Here is a 20,367-nt window from a genome sequence, read left to right as displayed (position 1 = left end):
AGCCTTGAGGCAGCTGTTAGTGCAGGTGCTGTATCTCACGCTGAGCGAGTTAATGTTTGCTGATACCTGCACTCCTCATTTGCAAGTTAAATAATAGGTTTCCCCTCGAAAGCAGCGACAAGGAGAAGCTGCAGGTGGAATATGGTCCCTGTGTGACCGAGGAGTCATTCCTCCTTACCCCACCTCAAATCAAGTCCCATCTCGGGAATGTCTAACAACAGTCTGAGGAGCAGAAATGCTCCCGTATGAATCTGGGATCAAACTTGTAAGTGATTAATAATAATACTAATAATTATTGTTATTATTATTATTATTATTATTTATTGTTGTGAATGTCTGATGTAAAGGTGGGTCGTGTGAACTGAACGCTGAACTTGGGTTTACATATTCAGGTGAATTATTGTGGAAGGTCTTCTCCGGTGTCTGCTCAGGTAGTGTGGCTTGCTATGCTGACTGTACCGTGTGTGTGTGCGTGTGTGTGTACATGTCTGTACAGATCGTTGGCTTAAGCCAAGCAGAACGTGGCTCCAGGGTGTGTCATAAATGCCACAGTGGATTTAAATGGAAAAAAAAGATGTCTTATTGGAATTTTTTGGGATTATTCATGTAAGGACTGTTAAGAGTAATAAATGGGGTTTTTGGTTTCTAAATGAAGAGAAGCAGATTAGTATTATCAGCGAAGTCCTGTCAGAAAAGCAGCCAGTCATTTGCAAAAGTAATAAAAATGTTTGCTAGATCATACTCCGTAATATTGCTCCTAGTTTCTTTAAAGCTTTTGCAGGTGAGGGTGGATCAGGTAATGGTAAAACAGCATTAAGGCTCTGGTGCTGTCACCTTTACCTCAGACTTTTAGCATGCTTTAAGACTTTCTGTTACCATAGAGGTACAAGTTTTGCTACCTTTCAAATGAAAGGTCTTAAAAAACACTAAAACTAAAAAAATGACTCTTCCAAGGCTTCTAAAAACCCTTCTTTAAATCTTTCCTATTTAAGACTAGACATGGTTACAGCAGAGTCATGAGGGGTCTGTCTGTTCTGATAGCAAATCAGCTCCAACAGAGACTGCTTCAACCACCCTAGCTCACCCTCCAGGGAAGAACGCGCCCAACTCATCCGAACATGTGGTGGCCTGTGCAGTGCATGTTGACTGAAGCAACTACCGGTGGTGTGTGTGTGTGTGTGTGTGTGTGTGTGTGTGTGAGTGTGCAAGACGCAGACAGACAATGCGAAGTTGGATGTGAGTAAGTGGCCGTCCTTTTCTGAGTCTTATCTTCAGGTCTCCAAGATTGCCCACAGCCCTGACAGAGAGGTAAGACCCCCCCCCCCCCCCCCCCCCCCTCTCTCTCTCTCTCTCTCTCTCTCTCTCTCTCTCTCTCTCTCTCTCTCTCTCTGTGTGTGTGTGTGGTTAAGTTAAGGTAGCTTTGAGGGGGGGGAAGGTACTGACAGCAACAACAAAAAAAACCTCTCTGACAAAAGGTAGGCTGGTGAAAGCTTCAAGAAGGCCATGTGACTGCAGAGAACGAGAGGAAGAGCAGGAGATATGGGGAGGTTAGTGACTCAGCACATGATCCTTTCTTTGTTTTATGATCTTGCACAAACATTTCCTCTACTGCTGTTTAAAATCTAATTTAGACCTGATTCAAAGTTGCCTGCCGTACTTTCCAACTTACTCTGTTTTCAACAAGCTCACGTTAGGATCAGTAGACCTCAAGATGTACAGTCCCTACAGTGCTTTTGCAACTGAAGGTGAAGGACTGTTTGTGTGTTGGGATGCAGTCAGCAGAAGATGTAAACCTCTGTGGGTTTGGACCGATTTCATGGTCATATTATCCTTAGTGACAGGTACTGTTCAGTTATCTAAAGAAGCAAAAGGTCTTGATTGGTCAAGCAGGCAGAATACTACTACAGTCAGGTTGTGAGTAGAACTTTTGTAAATGTAGTAGACAGTACCAGCCTACATTAACAATAACTGCTGTACACAGTGGTCCTACAGTCTTTGATAGGAAGAGGGCAAAGGGGTTCATGTTTCTATAAGAAACATGATGTATGAGTGCAAGGAACCTTTTTTTTTTCTTATTTCAGACCCTCCATTCTCTCCATTCTATGTACTTCCAAAAGGTTTGATGTTTGATGCTTCATAGAACCATATACAACAGTTTCCCCATCCTAGAGAAGAACCATTTAACCATTTAAGCCACTATGTGAATTGCACATCTTGTTTTTTATTTAATAAAGAACCTCCTTTTATTTATGGGTGCACATATAAGATAAGATAATCCTTTATTAGTCCCACAGTGGGGAAATTCTCGATACTTTACAATTACAATATAAAATTCTTGAAATATTACAAAGATTATACTATTAACCCTTTATGTGAAATTCCGAAGGTCATTTTTCAAAAGGTTGTGTGTTTTTTAGGGAATCCAATGCAGTTCCTTTATGGCGTCCCTCAAAAAACCCTTCGAGGCACCTTTATTTTAGCTATTCCGATTCAGGTTCATGTTATAATGTAGCATCTGTGGAACTACACCTTTAGAAAAGGAGCTCTTTGAGGGTTTTTAGTAAAGACACTTAGACTGTTTAGACCGTTTACACCTGGTCACTTCATGTATCCTGAAGATTTTAGCCACATGCATTTACTGTCACATGTATATTCCAGACTGGAATCCGATTGTTGTGTGGGACGGGATATGCAAACTTGCTCGTTGTGTGGCAACAATTATTGATTTTTGGTTGTATTGGGAGGTGTTTAGGTGGTTGAACGCATCTTGGAGACACAGATGCGTTTACACTGCCTTAACAAGTGGCTCAAGTCTCCATACCATCTCCTGAAGTGGTTTGAGTAATGGGATCTGGAACTGGGGTAAAAGAGTCTTGGGTATCTTTACACTGGTATATAGATATAATCCTGATCCTCAAGACACATAAAGGACCAGGTGTAAACATGGTCTTATATTCATCCTTATTCATTTATTCTTGAAGGGGTTATGTTATAGAAAATCGTTTGTACGTGGTTCTTTATAGAACCTTTAAAACTGTTTCTACCAAAAATAGGTTCCACTGTTGTTACAGGTCAAATAGTACTAACCCTGAAGTGCTTTTTAGAGCCCATCTTGCTAATTGTGTATAGAACTCATGATGACTCAAAACAAGCACTGGAATGTTATAGAGCTTTTTTTGGTTAAACGGTTCTCCTCTATGATAGAAATTGTATGTGATTCTATAAATAACATCAAAATGGTTCAATTTGTGAAACTCCTTTGCTAAGAGAACATCACTTCTGGTGTAGGCAGACTTAGTTTGCTGCTTTGTAGCTCTCACCATCACTGCTATGTTATAACTTGTCTTCCCCTTGTGCAATAAGATGTCAGCAACGTATTCTGAATCATTCAGAGTTGAGAGCTCTTTTGAAAGTTCTAACCTGCAGGTCTCACCTAGTTTTCTTGACTTGTCTTCAAAAAAAATAATCTAAAGGCCTTGAGGACAGAACCCTCTTTTCAGTGTCCTATGGGACTTGAATTACAACTGTTACAAAAAACAAAAAAAAACAAAGCCTGAGATGGAGATGGCCCAGATAATGTAATACAGAACCTGTTTGGCTGCTACAAGGTTGTGAATTCTTCAAGAAGACAGGTCTTGAAGCAAGGGTGTTTCACTAGATTACGTGTCAGCACTGTCTGCAAGCTCACCTCTCCTTGTCACAACGGTTCAACCAGAGAGAGCATCAAGCAGTAATTGAACTCTGAGACATTAGAAGAAGTAGTCAGAGTAATGATCATGTCAGGCGTCATTCATGAGTTTTGCATCTGCCTACTAACCCCCAGTCGAGGCAGCACACGTCAAGTCACAGCATGTGTTAGAGCGTACTATATACTGTTCAGTGAAGCCTGAGGAAAAGCTAAAGAGCTAAATTTGATCAAGGACAAACCAAACTGTGAAAAATGAGAAACGCTGCTTAGATTGATTGGTTTACACCATCATGACAGCCCACAGAGTAGCTGCATAGCATAGCCTAACCTAGCATTGTTTTTAGACCTGTAACAAGAATTGTAATTAGTGTAGCTGTCCTCTCAGTGTGGTGAGTGATGAAGAGATGCCCAATTGTGCATTACCCGGCTATCGGCTACACCCCCCTGAGCAGTGTTTTTTCCATCTGTCGGCTAGGCTCCATAAATGGGTTGCTTTCCATGGCTGGGCTTCTCCGAACAGCGTCTCTCCAAGCTAAGTTAGCTTTTAGCCTAGCACCTGCTATCTTTTCCAGCTTAAGCTTCCTAACTCGTCCAGATGGGCTGCTCTTTTATGGATACTGGGTATAGGCGAAGCTATGGTTATGAATATAAGGGACTAGTAGAGTATGGCAATTAAGCCATGGTCTCAAAAAAATGTCTACAGTGATCCACAACACCATATTCTCCTAAAGTAGCCATTGTGTTTTTTAATGTCGCAGCTTTGACTAGGACAAGCAGGGCTTTTTTATAGCATGTCAATTTTAGGTGTGTAAATACTGATAAGCCAGTAATGAGTCTGAGTCTGTTCTGTAACTATTTTGGAGTTTTGGAATTGGCCTGTTTTACATCCCTGTTTTAATACTGTCTGATTTCCATTTTAGTGAACGGACAGCAGTGTTTGAGGCTCTAGGTACATTACTTCAATGTACCAAACTTTCATTGTTCAACTTATCCAAAAAGGTCTTGGCCTTCTTTTAGCATGGACTGTGTGCACATCCTCCAAGATGAGGGCCACTAAATCCTACTGTTTGTGCATGCTACGCTCCACCACTCCCTTTAATTAAACATTGGAAAAGAGTGTCAGAGACAGAGATGACAGAAAGTGTGCAGACATGCAGTTCTCCCCCTTACACCTCTATCTGGTGGACTCTTCTCATCAGGTTGCATTGAAATGGACATAAAGGCTGGATGATGGGGACACTGTGAGGGACGTCCACCCTTCAAATTTCAACTGGGACCAAACAGAAATACACAGGTAAAGCGTTGTGACATCATTCGTTGTCACTCGTTGTGACTCAAGCTTTTACTGCATGGTGCCATGTGGCAGTATGTATTGGCCTGGATTTTCTATACTGCAGTCAGTTTACTTTTACTACCTTTACTATGTTTTTTTTTTTTTCACACTTTATCACATTGCGTGGCTTCTGGCTCAAGAAGTGTGTTTATAGTTCAGTATTTAATATATATATATATTAAGAGGAAATTTTGAAAAACATGTGGGAAGTCACACAATTATATTGTTTTAAAAATGAAACCAGTTTAGATGTCAATGATTTTACATGAAACTATAAAATAATTGCTATAAAGTAATTGCTGCCACATGAATGTCATATTGATGTGTAGTGGTCCCATTATATGCGTTGCAGAATGGAGCGTGTTTCTATAATCACTCAAATAAAAATGTTTTAAATATTACTATTAACTTTCCTTTTTTTTCAATTGCTTATGAAAAAATGATCTTTTTAAATTAATTTTGTATGAATTTACTTTTTTCAAACATCCTGTTATTACCATGTCATTTTGTAAGATATCTAGGAATCAATGGCATCGCAATCTTTTTTCTTCAATATATATTGCCATATACAAAATGCAGGAATATTCACTAGACTCTACCAGAAGTCAATGATCCAACATGTTGTGATATTAATAATGAACTCTGTATAAAATAAATGATATTAGCAGATATAACCTGCCTCTGGTGAATATGTCATGGGAAATGAGTATAAGCAGCAAAAATGAAGCATGATGTGTTTGATATAATTTAACATTGCACCTGACATTGCATGTCCTGCGATTTGACTGTTGTGCATGCACACATTGCAATGGTAATACTAAAATAATAGGCCTATATTGTGCAGCCGTGTTACCATGGCATGTTGGACAATAATGCTCATTACTAAACAGTTAGCAAATTCAGGTTACAAATGTAGTTATGGCTAGACAGTTACACTGTATTTTAGGAACTGTTCAATGCCTAAAGCCCAATAATGCAGTTGAACCACTGACATGTGAATTGGCAGCACTTTAATACTTCAAACATCTAAAGTTGCAAAGGAACTATATGTAGAAAACTACATATAGTTTTATGGTCTCTGTTATGATAAGACATTGTAACTACATCTCTCTGTTTCTACAATTGCATTAAACTAATATCTTGTGTTATACTGTTATAATCTCTTATCTTAATAGCAGTTCTATTGCAAATGTCCATTTCTCACTGTTTAAAGTTCACTTGTGAGTAAATATTGATTGACCTACTTAAACCAGGATATAGCCTAGAGATGTTAGTCATATATGGACACAGTGTATCACCATGTTATTCCCGCTGTCAGATGATTGGCATTATTTTAGATGAGGTTGCACTGTTTACAAATTCTACACAAACTCCTGTTTACTATATTCTAAAACTAGATAAGTATTATTGTTGTTTTTTGTATTTAATGTTTTTTGTAAATTTTGTATTTAAGTTGTTCCCAGTCTATCATAAGCTCCCAGTGTAAACCAGTCTAAAACAATAGTGTGATATTTCTTTAGGTGTTTATGAGAATGATCTGTTTAGGAGAGAGATCAATAAGAGCATAAATAAGCATTGATAGGTTTTACATAGCAGCAGGTTCACTCGTTAAACTTATCATGTTCAATTGTGCACACGCAGAGTAAAGCTATTTTACAAATGATTTGATAAATAATGTGGACCATTATGAGAACATCTTTCTGAACATCTCTCAGTACCTGATTAGGTCTGTCACTTACTGTGTTCAAGAGGAATAAATGCAATATTTTGTAGGGGGTGCTGATCTGATCAGTAATGGTCAGATACTGGCCAAACTAGATTGGATATTGGAAGAAAAAAAGTATAATCCGATCTGTTACCCGAGTCCATCACGTAAATGCATGGTCTACCTCAACCTGTTTACCTACATTAAAACATTTATACCCCACTTGTTTCATTTGTTCTACAGCTTTTTAAAGCTTCACAAATGGAGGAATGCAGGAGTTTTATAGATGCAGGGGAAATAAGAATTGAATCAGTTTAAATGGGCTCTAGTTGTGCACCAGTGTGAATAAAATAACAAATAATTTGGGCACAAATAGGTTGGCACTACAACTGAGCTCAGTCCTGTAGTGGGTGATTGATTCTACACTTCCACAGAGAGGACAATGCCTATCTTTGTAGGCATCCATCTGTGGTCATGGCAGGTCTAATTGTTCCATTCAGTGACAGTCTGTTCCAGCGGTAAGTGAAATGAGGGCAGGCAACTTGTGCTCACTCGACCTGCTCTGTTCAATAAAGCTAGCCTCATTGAACTGATCGAATGTGTCCTGATTCCATTTGGTTCATCTTTTATGTATAGCTTGAATGTATGTAGCTAGAATTTAGTGATAGAAATTATTCAACTCTATGGATCTGGAGGGTATATCCATTAATGCTTTGCTATGAACAGTCAGCTGTTTACTTTTACCCACAGTCTAGAGCAGGAATGCATCCCAGATTTACATTGTTGCTTGAATAACATTTTAGTAGTGGAGATCCCAAGCAACATCTACATCTGGAGGACATGTCATTTACTGTGGGAAGAGAGCATGGCAAGATGAGCATGGTGATAAGTTAAGTGCTCAAGCGAATCTACAGTAGTTTTGTTTCTTTGCTGGAAGGGGTGTGTCTTTTGCTGACTGTGTGCTAAAGTTCTCCCCACCCCCTAGAATATGTGGACTCAGACTTACCTGGGTGGTGTGGTTTGTTTTGCGTTCAGCCTACTGAACTCATCAGATTTTTCTCCTCCTCCTCCTTTTAAGAGGAAGTGGTGATTGTGTTGTCAGTCCTCAGGGGTTGTGTTTTGACATTTTTAATGCATTAAGTCCATTCTCATGGCTTGGTTGGAGAAGATGAAGGTGTCCCACCATAAAACACTCCACTGCTGTTTCCCCCAGACCCTCAGAATGTTCCAGAGGAAGAAGAAGAAGAGGAAGATCGAGATCTCCGCGCCTAAGAACTTTGAGCATCGGGTGCACACGTCTTTTGACCTTGCGAGGGGATGCTATGTAGGACTACCACCGCAATGGCAAAGTGTCATAGATACGCTGAGGAGACCCAAGCCTGTGGTGGATGCTTCCAGTGTCACACCTGTGCAACTCAAGGCAGAAAAGGTACAGCAAAAAAACAAAAAAGATTGTATTTTTGTGTGGACGTGTTTGAATATATAAATATAATTAAATACAATTAAATTAGGTTTTATATATATATATATATATATATATATATATATATATATATATATATATATATATATTTACATATACAACTTTATATATAAAAATACTACATATCCAAAAGTTTGTAGACACCTGCTCATCCCACTTTTCTTCCAAAATCATGGATGTTAAAAGAATGTCTGTTCTCCCGTTTCTATAGTAGCACCTCTCAACTAGTTTAGGAAGGTTTTACATTAGATGTTGTGAGAAGCTGATCATCAGCTAGGTCAGGTTCTTACTTATCAATCACAAACACCACTCTTACCCAACTCAAAGATATTAGATGGAGTTCCACTGCTCCACTGCTCAGTGCTAGGGCTTTACATCCCAGCATTGGGCTGTGATCCCCATCACTGAGCATGGTGATCTTTGGCTCATGTGTGGCTGCTCCAAAATGCCCTATTCTATTCGTAATGGTTTTCTGTGGAGATTTTAGGATGTGTGTGAGCGTGCAACTGGACACCTGTATAATGACACATTGAATAATCCATTTAGAATAATGTATTTCACTAATCTAGAGAAATGTGCAGTTAGGACTGAAAATGCATATGCAGAATGCCGTCTTTCTTAGATGGAATGAATGTGGGAGCCTGAAAGACAGGTTCTCTTTTCTCCTTGCTTAAATGAAATCTGTTCTGAACACACATAGCTGACATTCATTGGGAAATTAGATAGCTTTGTTTTGTCTGTTGCATTTCCTGAACAAGCTCATGCCTCCAGATGCCAGTGGTGTAGTTAAAATGCAGAATTTTAGAGAATGAGTTAAGAGTCTGAAATGACTAGTAATTAATAAAAAAGCACAAATCAACCTCATTTACTGTTTGGACCAAAATATACTATACACAATCTAGTTTTAGACCTAAAATGTGTAACAAAACATGTATCATGCCATTTCAGTACTGAGTTTCATTAGCTTGTAATTGTACATTTTTAATGGCAAACTAATATAAATCTAATAATCGTTCACCTAATTTCATTAAGCAAACCTGATTAATTACGTAATGTTACCTACTTCTAGATAAAGCCATGAACATACATAGGTATAACGCATAAATAAAATGCTGTTTCCATTGTTACACTGAAAACCTTATGGGCAAGTACTGCAATTATAAAGTATGCACAGCACTAGATCTAGGCTTAGCCATATTCCACATAACAACCGTAGAAAAGGCAAAGTAGTGGCTTCTGTGAATAATGGGCTAGGATTTATGTCATCTGCTTAATTTGACAATAACTGTGTAATTACGCTCATTATCATCACCTGTACTATTGTACTCCTTAATAAAACTCACTTATGTGAATACTTACTGTCAAATACATATACCTAACATCTCTGATCTTTATTATCTGATCTTTCGACTGGACAATGGAAGATGCCACACGGTTCATTAAGATGAAACTCAGGCATTAAAAGCCTATTTTTTCAGTAAAAATAAAAAAAACAATTATTTTTTGACAGTGCAGTGTTTAACAGTATTTAATAAGGTCATCTAAACTTAAAGAACCTCACACTGCTTTCTCATACTTTCGTGAGGATTTCAAAAAATATTTAAATGAACTACTGCTGTCCATACACTATCAATATGATTTTTTTCTGGATTTTCTTTGACTGGATTTCCCAGTAGTCCTACAAACCTTGTTGGAATCTCTGTAATGTATCATACTTTTCCTCCCTTAAATGAACAAACAGGATTTGTCAGTTTGTTTGTTTTTTCACACAGAGTATTGTGCGGGGGAGTTTTATTGGGCATGGAGATTACATCGCTGCAGCAATTGCCGAAATGAGCCGGCTCTCTGTCACCAGCTCCAACTCGCTCAGGAGGACCAGCCCATCGCTACGGAAGCGAGCCCAGTCCATGGGCCGCCTGGGTGAGCTGGCTGAGGGGGACACATATCAATATCAGGAACTAACCAAGAACAAACCGACGAATGGACAGCCTGTGCTAGACTGGCACAAAAGGACACGGCAAGTGCATAGCGAGAGCGGAAGCCTGTGGCCTGGTGCCAAAAAGAGTGCCACTCTGCAGCCTAATGGGGTGCCACCAAGAGCCAAGTCTATTATCGAAGTCAGCACGACGTCCACAGAGCAGCCTCGGCTCATGCCAAGGGACATCTTAAGCTTACACGATGTAGATCAAACAGAGCCGTATGCTCACAGCGAGAATGTAAGACTTTACCAGCCTGGTTTGGCTAAGAGAGACAGTAAGACTAATCCCAGACCAGTGTCCTGCATTTACAATACTCCTACGTTACACCAAGGGTCAAAGGTCAGTCCAACTCCAAGGGTTCCAACTTCCAGCTCAGGTGTTCCCACAGTCTCTACGGACACCCCAAGAAGACCATACTCCACCTATGACATGAAGGTGAGATCAGTCATTCATTCAACAAAGAACTTTTCTGACAATTTACACTGTATATGGAGTTAACAACAACCCCCCCCTGCTGTGGCAGACTGGGCTTTAGTTCCCCAACAGGGCAAGCACACCATGTTCAATTTATGAGAGTCCTTGGGCAAGGCTCCCAACACTGCATTAGCTTAACTCCATAACTTGATTCAAATGGATAAGAACCTCAGCCTCATGTCATAAATGCCGTAAGGTTGGGTCTGAACACTGACTGAATTCATATAGCTGCAAGTCCACTAGGGAATTAGATAGCACTGATTTCACACATTGTATATCCTGCACAAGATCTTGCCTGAAGGTGTCAGACTTGCCTTTACACAGTTAAATAAAAATAACTGACTCACTGCTAAAACATTTGGACAGAAAGTCCAGTCAATTGATTTTGTTGTCAACTTTAGAACATTGGAAGAAAATCTCATCCTTCAGGCCCGTAGTGAAACAACGAAAAATGAGCACACATGGCATAAGATACAGTATGTACACATGGCATCAAATTACACATTTATCTTAGCAATCAGAGAGTTTTTGCTCAGTCTAGATCACATTAGAACAGATGCAGGTGAACCATAAATACAATAAAACATAACAGATTGTCTCATTGTAAAGAAAGTAGTTGAGATCTTGTGAGCTAATTTGAAGAATAAGGCTTGGTTCCAGGTTGGACACCCCGAACCAGTGCATGGATTTGTTAAATTCCATAATCAGCTTACTTGATTTAGCATCATTAATCACTAATTTATCAAACAAGGTGTTGGATGATAATTATAAATACTAATATTCTCTCATGAGGAGATGTTTTAATAAACATAATCAAAACAAAATCACTCTTTTTGTATCAATGTTATACTTATTTATGGGATTAAGATATGGGATTTTAAGAGGTTAATTGAAATCACACACAGAGGACCAAACAGTACTGTGTAAATGTTTTAGGCACTTACAGCTAAAACCAGATTCATATTGTGTTGAAAAGTCAGAACCAACAAAAAATACATATATAAACACTCCCTATCAGTGCAGTAAGTGTTTATATAAGTATGTTTTGTTGGTTCTGACTTTTCAACACAATGTGAATCTGGTTTTAGCTGTAGGTGCCTAAAACCTGTACTGTTTTGTCCTCTGTGTATTACATAATAACAGTTAGGTTATGGGCTTTTTAGGAGGTTAATTGAAATCATACACTTTTTAAAATGTATAAACCAAATACTAAATACATCAACCTATATGCATAAAGTAGATGTAATTGCTGAAAGTGTAGGATTTATTTAGAGAGTCACAAACATCTATGCAAAATTATATTGTAGTTGAACAATGAATATCAGCATAATAAACCTCAAATGTATTCTATTTCCTCATGATCTATAACACATTTTGTTTTCTTGAAATGTCTTGTTACTGTGTGACAAATATTTTCTAAATAAAATGAAGTCAGTATAGGGGAGAGAAATTGACTGTGTGTATTGCTATCATTTGGGTGTCGTAGTTCGAACACTGTGTTAAAACAAACTCCGGCAAACCCTAACTAAGCCCACCCTGTATTTTAGTCTGGCTAGTTCTCACAGTGAGTTGGTGATCTGCTTCAAAATGGTGCCATATTACAGTTACAAAGAAGGAGATTCCAAAAATATAGGAGCAGGGAGTATAGAAGTAAATTTAGACACAACTCTGTAATAAAAAAGTTATAGTTATGATATGATATGGCTATAGGAATTACCAGTGGATGACCAAGAGCCTGTTCTACCTGAACCTGTTTAATTACAGGTTAGCATTTATCCCACATTGGGTTGTTTCTACAGTCCTTTGATTGTGAAATCAGATGAAGAATGGAAAGAAAACATTCTTTATTTGCTTGATTTTCTGTTAATCGTCACAGCTACATGTCTGCTGCGTTTCTCTTTGCTAGAGGTTAAACTTGTCATGTTGTCTTTTGTATTACAGACAAACTTATTTGGTTTTCCAGCCATGTCAAAACCCAATGGCACCAGCAGCCCAAAAATAGGACATGGCACCCACTCCCACTCAACCCTACAGAGCTCCTCCAGCTGTACAATAGGTGTCTCTCCCATCAAAGCCTCTGTACCACCTATACAGAATAGTCCCTCTCAGCCCCGGCCCTCCCCTACTGGTTCTCCCGCCACCAATCTGTCTGGAGCCTCCTCTCCCTGCCTGAGAGCTTCTCAGCCTGCCACCATCATCTGTGAGCAACCCAAGATCACTCATGCACAGTTCAAGGCTGCTCTGCAAATGGTGGTAGATAAAGGAGACCCTCGCATGTACTTGGAGAACTTTGTGAAGATCGGAGAGGGCTCAACAGGTGTCGTCTGCATCGCACGGGAGAAGCACAACGGGAAGCAGGTAGCAGTGAAGATGATGGATCTGAGGAAACAGCAAAGACGAGAGCTGCTCTTTAATGAAGTAAGGCTTTTAGCAAATTAATAAATAATAAATTTGATCCATTATTATTTGGACATTTTTCTGGCCATTCTAGATCAAACACAGACATTGAAGCCTGTAATAAATTTAAAAAGTGGTATATGTTTTACTGGAAGCGTGTAACAGACTGACACATAATTTTACATTAATAGTTTAACCGAAGCTGGGATTCTATTCAAACATTTTGTAAACTTTTGTAAACGTCAGCAAAACAACATATGAATTAATCCATAGAGTACTGTTGTGCACTACACTATCCATAGACTATCTTCCCTATCACCATGCATGGCATATATACGATGAAACTATTTAAATATTATCTGTCTTTAGAACAGTTGTGACAGCTCTCTATCAGATATATGTGTCTATAGTTGAGGCACAGCTGCCAGAGTCTCATTGAATAAGAGCTGGAGTCTCTCTCCTGCTTTCTTAACCACCCAAACTCCTGGTTGGGAATGTCACCACAGCAAACAGATCTGATTGGCTGAAATACCAAATATGCTCCAATATGTCAACACTTCAAAATCAAAATCAGTTTTGGCTAGTGTTGGCTTTCCAGCCAGCCAACACCTCAAAACCAACTCATTCACCTCTTCCAGAGTCTAAAGACTTTTATTTAATTTATTTCTGTCAATTAATTGTATATATATATATATATATATATATATATATATATATATTTGTTATTCACATTTCAGAGGACTGGTAGCTTTAAGCAAAGAGTACTGGTACAAAACTGTTGGGTTCCATTTATTTACACTTTTAATTAAAAAAAAAAAAACACAATCCTGGTTAAGTTACCACTCACACGTACACCCAGTGATGCATATTCGGAACTCCCAGAAAACGCAGATTGATTCTTCTGATGAAATTGGTTCCACCCACTGTGCATAAAACATGATTAGTTGATTTCTTCTTGGATTAGGCTATTAGTGCTGCTTATGAAATCCCAAACCGATAAGAGAGCTTGCTAGACTGCGTCTGCCTAGGTACCACAGATAATTGATCATAATTAGACAGTTATGTAACTCTTGTTTCCATCCAAAACATAACAATAGACAAATAGACTAGTACTGTTTTGAATAAATTATACAAGCCTTAAGACTCCCCACTGCATTTTATAGCTTACAATTTCCAAATTCTTAAACATCTTAGGTGGTCATTATGCGGGACTACAGGCACAAGAACGTGGTGGAGATGTATAAGAGTGCCCTGGTGGAGGAGGAGCTCTGGGTCATAATGGAGTACCTGCAGGGTGGCGCCTTAACCAACATAGTGTCTGAAACCAGGTGAGAGGCCTAAATATAACACATGATGTTTTAAGACCAAATACACTGATTAGCCATAACATTAGTATATATATATTAATATATATTAGTATAAATTAGTAACTAGTGTCTAATGTTGAGTCACTTGTGCCACTACAACAGTTCCGATCATTCAAGGCATGGATTTCCCAAAACGTCTGAAATTGTCCTGTAGCATCTGGCACCAATATATTAGCAGCAGATTCTATAAGTCCTGGAAGTTGTGAGATACAGCATACAGGACATCACATCAACATTAACAAAGACCCGTCACCGATTCACCAGTTGTCCTTTCTTGGAACATTTGTGACCACTGCATTTTGGGAACACCCCGCAAGGCCTGCCTGATGTTTTGGAGATGCTTTGAGATGCTTTGTCATCTAGCCCTTTGTCCTGCTTTTAACCTTCAAAAACTTACTGTTCCCTTGCTGCCTAATATATCCACCCATTGACCGATGCCTCTGTAGATGAAAATACTCATTGTTCTTCACTTTATCTGACAGTGGTGCTAATGTTATGGCTGATATATGTCCTTCTCATTTCATAGCTGAATTGTAGAAAATAGCTTGTTAGGTATTCTTAAAAACACTTCTGAGACATCTAATTTTCCTGCTTCCATGCCCTCATTAGTACATCATTTGTAAACAGAATCTTTGCAGATGACATTGAATGTAGTTGTTCTTTCTCACAATATCAGATAGCAACTTGAACGTCCTCACTATTTAAGACTACGCAAAATGGAGGTCGTGGATTGTCAGTGGGATGGCCCTGCCCCAAGCAAAGTGTACAAAGACTTCCATTTGAAAGGTTTGGTTAGCAAAACTGGACTAAGCAGAAAAGCAAGATTCACGTGTACACAGAAATCCTCTGCTCAGAATCAGTTTAGCCCCTCACTCCCATTCATCTTCACATGATGGATGACTGAAGTGAGCAACATACTTTAAGACAATATGAAGGGACATTCTATACATGACAGTAGTTTCAAGCGTGTAACTGTGAAACACACGTAATCACCTGTCATTTAGCTGTCCTGGGTGGTTGCAGTTCCAGTACTCTTCATATTTGTATGTTTTCTCTGAAAGACCAAACATTTCTAAAAAGAGATTTAGTGGACTGTTCTGTGCAGGGAACTAACACTCTAGCCATTTGTTGACCACTGTATGCCTGTGTGTGTCTGCTCTCATGCAGGCTGACAGAAGAGCAGATAGCTACAGTCTGTGAAGCTGTGTTACAGGCTCTAGCCTATCTCCATGCACAGGGTGTCATCCACAGAGACATCAAGAGTGATTCCATTTTGCTGACCCTGGATGGCAGAGTAAGTGTAGCCTTTTCTATTCTAGAATAAAAATAATGTATTTAAAATAATTCATTTATTTCTATTCTTTTATTTCTATAGTGTTTACAGTGTTTTGACAGAATTCTGCACTGATTGTAAAAGAAACAAAATAAAAGAAACAAAAATTATTTAAGACACAGTCTTGTATCAACGTATGGTCATGGTCAAACAAAAACCTTGTATCTAAAAAAAAAGGCTAACTTTACAGGAGAAGGAAAAACACATCTTAACTTTCACTTTTACACTTTCACACTTAACTGGAGCATTTATTTTGGTCAATTCATCATGAACCCTTCACACAATGTAAAGAACAACCAGATTTGTATTATGTTGAAAAGTCAAAATCAACAAGAATGGTTGTTGCAGGACAAAGATGTTGTACACTGATATAACCGAGTGTTAATTGAGTCCTAGCTTAGCTAGTTTCAGTGCAACACATCAGCCGTTTGCTGTTAGGCTGCTATTCTAGGGTTTCAGAGTGTTCTGCTCATTAGAAAGCTTAGGAGTGAAGGCTAAAGAAGCTATACTACTTCCTGTCTGAGGAATTCCCAGATGCCGTAAGTGGCTTGCTGCTATAAATACTGACACACACAACAGGACCACCCATGTACAGTCTCTCGTTGCTAGCCACAGGCCCTATTTGTAAAGTGAGATTACAGCAGATAAAAACTGTAGAGAGCAAGAACGTGGCTCAGTGGACCAACGATATCTTACACATGTACTGGGAGTAAGTGCAGCTGATAAAAACCCAACATAGGGATGGAAACAACCCTTTATTTATTTTCTAGGTATTTAACAAGACAGCGTATCGTGTTATAGAGTCATTGTAGTGGGACTAGAAGGTTAGCTTGTGGTAAGTGTGTTTACCTGGGACAGATTAGCTTATGGGTAGAGTGGTAGATCGAGGCACATATAAGGCACAGTTTTCCCCTCAAATATTGTATGGGAACAGTTCTAATATATTCATACAGTTGTATGCAAAGGTTTGGGCACCTTTGGACAAATGAGACTTTTGTAGCTAATCTAATAGCTACACAGTTTATATTTCTGTCTCTCATAACATTGTTAATAATGTAGAACTGAGATAACAATTTCATAATTAATAATTGAGAACTGTCAGCTAAATCAAATTATTCTACTAAGGAAGTCTCTGAAGAGATGAAAACAATAAAAGTAATTGATGGTCACAAGTAAGGTCTGGGCTGTAAGAAGATTGCCAATGGTTTTCAGCTTGAGGTTTCTACAGTGCATAATTTTCTAAAAACCTAACCCTAACTGAAGTACAGATAATGATGGAAAACATGCCTTAAAATCCACCATGGACTGCCTGAAGAAAAACTAATTGAAGCTTTTCGAATAGCCATCTCCTGACCACTATACCAGAGACAATTTGTGGACAGACCTTAAACAAGCTGTGCAACAAGATGACCCCACATATCTCAGAACCAGAGGCCTTCTGCTAAACATTGGAAAACTCAAACTACTAAACTGAAACTGGTTAGCTACTAGGAGTTTTATAGCTTTGATATTTGCCAAATGAAGTGTTTACAAGTCATGAGTCGGCCTGTGCCCAAACCATTACACAGGCCACATTGATAATTTTTTTTTATTTAATAAAAGACAAATATTGTGTTTAATTATTTAATCTATTTATTATGTTGAATGAGCTCCCAAACAAACAAGCCAACACAATAATGTAATATTTATTTCTTATATTGTGGAAAATGTGGTGAGAGGCATATTGAGTAGAATTCTAAATTCAGTGAATTGTAGACAACAATAAAGCAGTGTGTCGTGTGTGATATGATAGGGTTAATCTTCAGCAGTAAATGCAGCAAAAACATCACTGACAGTGCTGAGTATTTTACAAACATTCTGTCTGGTCTTAAAATGCCTTAGGAGACAAAAGCACATTTAAAGCTGTCTTAGTTGTCTTACAAACTCTGGTTAATAAGAAATCACCTAATCACCACCACCTAATACTTAATATGGTACTTGTCCAGTGCATAGTTATCAAATGACACTTAGTCACTTCCTTCATAAATGCTGAATCTGTTTGGTCATATTACATACTGTATATTTAATGTACTTGGAGGTTCATGTTAAAGAAAGCTATTCAACATCACAGGAGAACAAGAACATATTCTCTTCTTTCCAGATCAAGCTGTCAGACTTTGGATTCTGTGCTCAGATCAGCAAAGACATCCCGAAGAGGAAGTCATTGGTTGGAACTCCTTATTGGATGGCTCCAGAGGTCATCTCCAAAACTCCATATGGCACAGAGGTAGAGAACTTACCTTAAACGTAATACTTAGGTCTGGGCGATAGGGTAAAAAAAAATCCTATATCACTATATTTAAAAAAAAAAATGTCATAATGCACAATATTTATCACGATATGTGTGATAAATACTAAATACATCAGTTGCATCAGATTCTTAAAAACTACTTTTCAGATCCTCTCCTGTACTGAATACAGTGATTTATACTCAACATCTGCTGCTCTTCATCTAATTAAACCAGTCTAATTACACTGATTGTAATGAAACATGCAGCTGATCAGTGTTTATTAAGCACTAATAATATGCTTAATATATTTAGAAAAACATATTATCACAATAACACAATTTGTCACGATACAATAAAATATTGAAATATCGTCATATTGCCCAGCTCTACTTATACTTACTTAAAATACTTATTATTAAAAAAAAAACACTTATATGGGTTGTGTAGCACTGGAATGGTTGAGTAGAAAAAATGTTTCTTTTAATACACTTTATTTCAGAAATTATGTGGGCATGCCTTGTATCTGTGTATTAACAGCTTTGAATAAACTTTTTGAGACAGGACACTTTCGTCTTGGTCCTTAGCAACACATGACTATAATTAAATCAAAGCCTGGACACTGTGTTTTGACACCCACAGATAATGCTTATCTCTTATCTCCAGAGTTATTTTCTGACCTTGCTTGAGGACAGAAAGTAGAAGAGAGTGCATTGGAACTTGCTAGTGACTCCCCTTTCATATAAATTCTTCTTAGCATACTTTAGCTTGCAAATTTTGAATAGTCTTAAAGCGCATGCTATGCGGTAGAACAAACAATGGTAGAACCTGTAGCATCAATTAATTAATGCAGTTGTGTTCACAGGTGGATGTATGGTCTCTGGGAATTATGGTGGTGGAGATGGTGGATGGGGAGCCTCCATTTTTCAGTGACACACCAGTAGCTGCTATGAAACGCTTGAGAGATGAACCAGCCCCTTCTGTCAGGAACACAAGCAAGGCAAGACTGGAAAACACACAATAAGCACACTTAAAGGTGGTCTTGTAGGAGTAAAAACAGCTACAATTAGGCAAGAATCTACATTGAGTAGATTCATAGATCAAAATCTAATGCTTTAGATGCTGATGTTAAAACATAGAAAACAAGCTGTATTATCAAGTGTGTATTTCTGCTACATATTCAGTTTATTTATTGAATTTATTGTCTAATGGCATTTTCTCTGTCTGTATTTCTTCTTGTCTGTAAATTGCTGCAAATAAGTGTGAAAATTTACAACACAAAATGTGAAGACCAATCTGCAACCTCCCAAAATGATCTTTCATAATCTCAAATAGTCTAAGACGCATGGAATATTAACACCATGGCACATTTTAAAAACTGCAGAAACAAAGAATTGGCTCATGATTAATCATAATCAGCTAAACAGCCAATGAAATAATCAGGTTTACTAGAACAAAAAAAGATACACCATTTTTCCAACATACACAGTACAGTATTTATATATATATATATATATATATATATATATATATATATATATATATATATATATATATATAATTTCTTTGAATGATTTTTTCTCATCACCGCTCTCTGTTTTCAAAGTGTTTTTAAGACTCAGAACACAGTTTCAGACATGTAACACTGTGGCCTAATTTGGTTTTACTTCACACATTCTTACATTCTTTCCTCTCCTGAACAGATCTCACCAGTGTTGAGAGACTTTTTGGACTCCATGTTGACCAGGGACCCCTTGCAGAGAGCGAGTGCCAGTGACCTGCTTAAGCACCCTTTCTTGCTACAGAGTGGCTCACCACGTTGCCTAGTGCCGCTAGTGGAACAGTACCGGAAACGCATGTCTTTCTGCTGAGCAGTTCTAGGAACACAAACAAGGGTGTTGCATGTACAAGTACGAACTCACTAGACTGGATTCTCCTGTGATTAAATCTTGTATGTCACAGTACCATACTGTGCTTATGCGTGCTTACAGTGAACTGCAACTGCAGCAGTGCAGTGGTTCTGAGTCCTGGTTGTGGAGTTCCACTAATGCATTCAGGTGCTTTTTTTTGTGTGTTTTTTTTGTTTGTTTGTTTTTTTGTCCAAACACTTCACTGGAACCACTTTCTTTTTTTTTTTAATGGAAAAACATTTATTCCAGATTTTGGAATTAATTTGTGTAAATAAATAAAAACAATAACAAAAAATGTCATTGTACAGAAGAATCTTTATACTAAAAAAATAAAGATGAATAAAGTCAGTTGCATTCTACTTTCATACTCATTTGATGCATTTAAATTTTTATAATAGTCAATTACTATTATATTGATTTCACAATTAATG

At 38.1% G+C, this 20,367-nt stretch overlaps 1 protein-coding gene across 3 annotated transcripts; it reads left to right on the top strand.

Annotated features, from left to right (window-relative positions):
• Positions 1 to 225: 225 nt before the first annotated feature.
• On the top strand, positions 226 to 20,161 carry pak6b (p21 protein (Cdc42/Rac)-activated kinase 6b). 3 transcript variants are annotated; one of them, XM_072696959.1, is made up of 10 exons: positions 226 to 265; positions 4,888 to 4,982; positions 7,940 to 8,155; positions 9,982 to 10,623; positions 12,604 to 13,080; positions 14,254 to 14,387; positions 15,594 to 15,720; positions 17,900 to 18,025; positions 18,892 to 19,026; positions 19,730 to 20,161. In XM_072696959.1, the coding sequence occupies exons 3-10, from the start codon at positions 7,949 to 7,951 to the stop codon at positions 19,895 to 19,897; spliced, it is 2,016 nt and encodes a 671-aa protein (XP_072553060.1). In that variant the 5' UTR covers positions 226 to 265; positions 4,888 to 4,982; positions 7,940 to 7,948; the 3' UTR covers positions 19,898 to 20,161. The 3 variants fall into 3 exon arrangements, with proteins under 3 accessions (XP_072553060.1, XP_072553053.1, XP_072553046.1); XM_072696952.1 differs by lacking the exon at positions 226 to 265 and having other exon boundaries at positions 4,831 to 4,982; XM_072696945.1 differs by lacking the exons at positions 226 to 265; positions 4,888 to 4,982 and having other exon boundaries at positions 7,810 to 8,155.
• Positions 20,162 to 20,367: the final 206 nt, after the last annotated feature.

This window comes from Salminus brasiliensis, chromosome 1 (assembly GCF_030463535.1).
Source record: "Salminus brasiliensis chromosome 1, fSalBra1.hap2, whole genome shotgun sequence".
Classification (NCBI taxonomy): domain Eukaryota; kingdom Metazoa; phylum Chordata; class Actinopteri; order Characiformes; family Bryconidae; genus Salminus; species Salminus brasiliensis.
This window is presented reverse-complemented; position numbering and strand designations above follow the sequence as displayed.